The sequence below is a fragment of the Neovison vison genome, chromosome 6, assembly GCF_020171115.1.
Source record: "Neovison vison isolate M4711 chromosome 6, ASM_NN_V1, whole genome shotgun sequence".
In the NCBI taxonomy this organism is placed as follows: domain Eukaryota; kingdom Metazoa; phylum Chordata; class Mammalia; order Carnivora; family Mustelidae; genus Neogale; species Neogale vison.
Window position 1 is genome coordinate 208,129,812 of NC_058096.1, and position 6,589 is coordinate 208,136,400.

General features: G+C 50.7%; 1 protein-coding gene across 1 annotated transcript; it reads right to left on the minus strand.

The window, feature by feature from the left end:
- Window positions 1-2,772: 2,772 nt before the first annotated feature.
- On the minus strand, window positions 2,773-4,666 carry CCRL2 (C-C motif chemokine receptor like 2). Its single transcript, XM_044255293.1, has 2 exons — window positions 4,424-4,666; window positions 2,773-3,905 (listed from the first exon to the last, which is right to left on the minus strand). Exon 2 carries the CDS (start codon window positions 3,845-3,847, stop codon window positions 2,783-2,785), a length of 1,065 nt encoding a protein of 354 aa, XP_044111228.1. The 5' UTR covers window positions 3,848-3,905; window positions 4,424-4,666; the 3' UTR covers window positions 2,773-2,782.
- Window positions 4,667-6,589: the final 1,923 nt, after the last annotated feature.

Here is a 6,589-nt window from a genome sequence, read left to right on the forward strand (position 1 = left end):
TCCCTGCTTTCACTTCCTCCGACCCCTGACTCCTCACAGGCTTCAAGGGAAAGCCCGGAGCCTTGCATTCTGCATGGTTTCCAGCCTGTGTAGCTTCTCTGGGCTCTCTACCCCCTGGCCAGACCTCGCCAGCCCTGCTCTGGTTTGCAGCTGTCTCTGCCTGGCTCCTCAAATTCCTTCTGCCCCCGAGCTTGGTCCCAGAGGGAGACAACCCCCTTTCCTGTTTGTCCTGGCCGCAGACCATGCCCACACACAGGACAGGGGACAGAGAAATGGCCCAAGGAAAATGCATCAGAATTTCATGGTGCCTGGCCAGAGAGCAGTCAGAGGACGGCCCTACCAGCCTGTACGAAAGCCAGGGAAGGTACCTCTTTCCCAGGGTGTGTACAGGTTCCTGCCTGGGAGCACGGTCTGCTCAGCAACATGGGCTGGATTTCAGGTCCAATGTCTCCCTCATTAGGGTGCGTAGGCAGGAACCCACCTGCATAGCCGTCCAGGCGCCGCAGACACAGAAGATAGAGCAGATGCCGAATTCTCAAGGGAGGATCACTTATGTCTGAGCACAGATGCCCTCCAGGGAGACCACTGCGGAAGCTCGTAACATCAGTTATGCTCCCTCGCCCCGAGATCGCATCGTCTCCTCTCCTCCAGGCCATATCTTTAGAACTAGTTTGCAGACCGCTCCCTTATATCCATCTACCCGTGATTCTGAGCACTATGGGTGTAGCAACACTGGACACTGTCGTAAGCGTGTATGATTGAGGAAATGAGCAAATGTGCGGATGCTTTGGGGGACCTAGAGTTACCATGAAAGAAGAGAGGGGGACAGAAATACGGAATGGAGAAGGTGAGGTGGAAGCACTGGGTTGGGCGGGAACAGGCGGTATCAGTACCAGCTCATAATTGGAGTACAATTTCTTGTGTGTGATACAGGCCTACGAAGGAGAAGAGTGGAAGTTAGGGGGGGTAACTTCTGCTTAATTGAGGTTCAAAACAGATATTTCCCATTATTGAAGTTGATTCCAACATTTCGTCCCTTAAAGCTGATCCGTAGAGAAATTTTACATCATTCGTCTTCAAAAACGTCTTGTTCACAAAAGGTACTGCCGAACACTGAGACCTGCCTGCAAGCGTGAGACAGCACTCCTGCGCACTTATCACTTGGGAGACGTTTGTAGATTCTCCACTTGATGTTTACCTTCTAGCCTAGCATGGAGGGTTGCAGAGTGCCCCCCACTGGAGGCAAAACGAAAGCTCTCCAGTTGCTCAAACTGATTTTGAAAAGAGGGAAATGTCTTTTGTCCTTGCACAGCGGTCTGAAAATCACGGCTAAGTTCAGAAAACATTTTTTAAAAAGATTTATTTATTTATGGGGGCGGAGAGAGAGAAGGAGAGGGAGAGAGGGAGAGAGAGAGAGAGAACGTGAGAAGGAGGGGCAGAGGGAGAGGAGAGAGGGAATCCCAAGCAGACTTGATCTCACAACCCTGAGATCAGGACCTGAGCTGAAACCCAGAATCAGATGCCTAACCGACTGACCCCCCCAGGGGCCCCCAGGAAATATGTTTGATACAAGTTTGCATGAGAACAGAGATCGCATTTCTGCAACTTAACTTACAAAAAATTGTATTATCCTGCTAGGTCACCTGGGTGTCTCAGTGAGTTAAGTCTCTGACACTTGCTCTTGATCTTGGGGTTATGAATTCAGGCCCCACATCTGACTTTGCGCTGGGCATTGGGCCTACTTCATTTATTTTATTTTTAAAAAATATTTTATTTATTTATTTGACAGAGAGAAATGTAGCGAGAGCGGGAACACAAGCAGGCAGAGTGGGAGAGGGAGAAGCAGGCCTCCCACCAAGCAGAGAGCCCTATGCCCGGCTCGATCCCAGGACCCTGGGATCATGACCTGAGCAGAAGGCAGATGCTTAACTGAGACACCCAGGGGTCCCTGGCACTACCAGTTTAATGCACATCGTAAATTCCAGTATTTTCTACAGAGTACCACCAACGAATAACTATTGATTTTCTCATTTTCCCACATTTTGTAAATGTGTCCAACGAAGCCATTTTCCTGCCCAACACATGTTTTAACCCCCATCCATTACAACACATCTTAGCAGATTCCACTTCAGATTGTACTGAATGAGGTTTCTCAATTCCTTCTAGAATAGTCTCACCAGGAGTTATTTTCACCCAGATTATTCATGTAGCAAGTAGCCAAGGAGACCTAGCAAATTCCACAGAGCAAGTCCCTTCTACCTCTTTATCCATAGTTTCCAGCTAGCCAGTTCTTTCAACTACCCGCAAGAAAATGTGCCTAGATAATTACTTCTATATGAATGGGTTGCTTCTGATTTCGAATGTGGTCTAATTGGTTTTAAGGGTATGTATATATTTCTTCTGTTTCCTTGCCTGATTTTTGGAATTTTGGCATGCTGGGACAAAGCCCAAGTTTTGGAGCTAGTGGCATTCACGTTTGTGTCCCATCCCTGCCATTTTCCAGCTACATGAGCCTAGACAAATTTCCATGCCTCAGTTCCCTCCTTAGCGAAATGAGACACATTCCATCCACACCCGTGGTCAAGTATTGAGGTGCAAAGGGGCTCAGGTTAGCAAACAGCCTTCCACAACACCTGAGACAAGCCTCGGTGCTTGGAAAATGCTGGTTCACCTCCCCGCTTTTCTTCCTGTATCCTGTTTTATACACAAATGCTTAAAAAAAAATACAAAACAGGGCAATGTTACAAAAATCAATGTTTATTTGTGCTGCCTTAGACAGAAGCTAGTTTATACTAGCTCGGAGGGGAATGGAATGGTCGTGTCCTTCTCTGGATGCCTCTCGTGTAGATTCCTCCCTGGACTGAAGCGGACGACCACTGCACACTGAGCAAGGGTGGCAGAGGTATCTTCTGAATGTGGGGTCGAGGAACGCATGCAGGAGGGGGTTGACGCAGCAGTGGGTGGCCGCGACAATTCTCAGGATCTGAACGCTCCTGTCCAGGTTGTAGTCGCTCTTGCAGTCATGCAGGGAGAAAAAGTCTTTAAAAGTGGAGAGGAAAAGGGCAATATTGTAGGGTCCCCACATCAGAAGGAAAACAGCCATTATGGCAAAAACAAGCTTGGAACGTCCAGACCTCCTCTCCCCAGACCTTCGTATTTTTCTCACTCGTCCATAGCAAAAGACAAAAACGCACAGTGGAAAAAGAAGTCCCAAAATGTTCATTTTTAAGGTCAGATAACGCTTCCAGGATGTCTCCTCCGCCGGCAAGAAGTGAGGTCGTCCGAAGAAGCACTTGGATGTCTGGCTTTCCATCCGAGCTTTGTAAAACACGGATTCGGGCAAAATGACCAGAGCGGCTAGGACCCACGCCAGAACACTTGAGACCAAGCCCCAGCGTGCTGTCCGGGTGGTGGAGGGCAAGCTCACGGGGAAAAACTCCAGGTACCTCTGCACGGTCAGGAGGACGTTGAAAAACGCTTCACTGTACAGGCCGATGGAGTAAAGTACCACTAGAATTCTACAGAAGGGGTTGTCGAGAACCCCCCCATGCGTCCCAGTGTAGGCCCAGAACGGCAGGGCCAGCAAGAAACACAAATTTGAAATGGTCAAGTTTAGGAGGTAGATATTTTCCCTGTGCTTGAGTCCTTTATGTTTCACCAGGATAAGCGCGACCCAGACACTGCCCAGGAGACCCGCCAGGAACACGGCGGTGGAGAGCTGTGGAACCACGCGGGCCGCCAGGAACTTGGGGTCGTAGGGGTCGCACCGTTCTACTTCGCCGCTATTCATGTCATCCTCGATGAGGACGTCATAGTCATCGTCGGGGGCTGACGTGTAATTATCCATCTTCAGGCTGCCCCGCACGGACCAGTGAGATTATTTTCCTTCATACAGCTGGGTGGTCCTGGAGTGGGGGAAAAAAAAATGGAATTAGTGTCCGTGAAGCCACCTGTCTCTTTGCTGGTGGTTCATTTTACCGAGAGTAGGTCTACAGCTCAGAAGATTGAAAAATAAACATTTCTCTGATGCATCCGCACCTGCTGAGAACGGCTGCTGTAAATGACCTCCTCGTTAAGCTGGCACGTACCGGACCATGAGCTCATACCACCGGGGAAATTAAAGTAAGCAGTACACCTCTTCACAGAACTTAAACTCTCCCGGTGGAAACACGGTTTGCCTATCTGAAGATAATATTTAAGGAAACGCACCATCAAAGAGAGCCAAGCAGCGCCATTTAGTGTCTTGAAATAAGTATCAGTCCTAATTCCTACGTGTTCAAAGAGTCTGTTCACCCTGGCCGACAGCTTCCTGTGGCAGGCTGGCCGAGTTCTTCTCTCCAAGGACAGAAACAAAGGTTTGCAAAAGTGAAACCATCCCCAGCATCAACATAGACGTCACTGGTTAAATACAGAGATGACTTACCCCTTGACAGAGTTCCAGGGGGGCAGGGCACAGCCTCCTGACCCACCATCCGAGCTGCCGTGGGAATGGCCTGGGGCCCCTGAGAGACCGGCTTTCTTCTGAGCAGCCCCGGTCCTGACCTTGGGGGCAAGAGAAGCCACTGTTTAAGCCCTGGGGAGCTCTACACCACAAGTCACTGGTCACGGTTTCAGGGACTAACCCAAAGAAAACAACTTGAAAGCTTCTCCGGACCCCTACAGTGTTTCTCAAGCCTCTGAGAGAAACCAGGAAGTTGTTTTCTCCTCCCGGTTCCCCCTGGACCCCGCCTTTGATTTCCCCCTGGCCTTTAGACAGGCGTCCTCCTGGCTGTCCCAGATAAGGGAACTGACTTGTCACTGCTCCCCAGTGATACGAGGTGGGGTGACAGCAGAACACTTCTGAGTGGGTGACAGCCAGCAGTGGAGGGGAAAGCATCCTGTGGGAGCTCTGTGTGCAGACCTCAGGGCAGAAGCCCACTCTGTGCATCTGTAGGGCATCTAGAAGGCTCGGGGAGAACCACAGTGAATGGTTGAGAGACCCTGGTGGTGGTGGGGGCGTCCCAAGAGAGGTCTGAGGACAAAGGAAGCCACAGAGTGGTGTCCCTTGGGAAGGGGGCTGGTGCAGAGAGGCTAGGGATCAGTGAGTGGGGGGCTGCTATGGGATTTAACAAAAATGTTGTGAAGAAAGCCAGGAGTTAAGCAAGCCGTGAAGCGCTGCCCCTGCTCCCAGAAGATCCCAGAAAATTCCATGGAGGTTGGGGGTGGGTCAAGTCTGGGCAACAGAGCTGGTGGGGAGAACTCCCCGCCCAGGACTGTGGTGGGGGGAAGGGGGAGGTCTGAGGTTGGAGAGAAAGGAAGCTGGAGGAGTCCAGATTTCAGAGTGAAGGGAGGAAGCAGGGGGTGGTCAGGGGGCAGGAACCAGGCAGGGAGGGTGGCTTGGAAGAAGGATTGAATGGAGAAGAGGAACACCAACCAGCAGGGAAGTCCCTATGAACTTCTCCCAGATCCGCTCTCGGGACCCGTGACTGACCTAATTTGGGGCCACCCCACTGCACAGTGGTTTAGCACTCACAGACCTGGTTCGAGGACATCCTGTTAACGAAGGCCAGAGACGTGTCTGAGGTAGCTTTCAACTCAGAGCATGGACCTGTGAAGATGGAAATAGAAGCAGACTATTAAAAGAAAGGCAAAAACAAACATAAAAAGGGCCCAGACGAAAATGCGGTTGAGCGTTAAATTTAACTCAAAGATGACGTTTGTCCTCTGCATGGGGGTTGGCGTCAGTGGGAATCTGGGCGGTGAGCGCTTCCCAGCAAGGACATGGACCCCTCCCCCGGCACGGGCTTCTCTAAGTGAGTGGGAGGTCACTGCCCACTGGTGGCGGCACAGCTCGGGGACCCGTGGACCGTCTGCCGGGGGCTCTGCCTCCCTGGGCTGGGCGGTTCAGGGCCACACCAGCCTCACCCACTCCTCCCCAGGACCTTGAGTAAGTGATGAAGGCTCAGTAAGGCTCATGCCTTATTGCCACCAATAAGGCATGTCCACGCTGGGCAAGACGATGACAGTCAAGTCAACTCGGAATCAGGGAAAGCCCCGTGGATATACACATGCACCCTGCACGGTTAAACAGAGGAAAACAGCGGCAGGTGGGACCTCATGTGTGTCACAGAATTCCATGAGATTTGAAGTTCCCCAGGAAAAACACTGGAGATTCAGGACGGCCCCTAACTTCCTGATATCAATGGCTTTCACTTTCAGTATTATGTTATTTTGGCTCAATTCCCAACATTCTGCTTACCCAGCCTCAGGCCATGGGGTCCTTCACGCCCCCACTTTTTTAAAAATTGAGAGATAATTGACACATACCATTGTGTAAGTTTAAGGTCTACAGCATATTGATTTGTTGTATTTTCATTGCAAAAGGATTGCCATCGGGATGTTGGCTAACACCTCTGTCCCATCACGTAACTACCGCTTCTTCTAGTGGTGCGAACTGTTAAGATGTGTCCTGGCAGCAAGTTTGATGTTTATAAGCCAGTTTTGTTCCCTATAAGCGCTATACTCTGTATTCACTCTCCACGGCCTTGGGATTCTAGAAACTTCTAAATGGGTAGGATGGAATGGCTTGGAGGCCCGAAGTGGAGGCAAG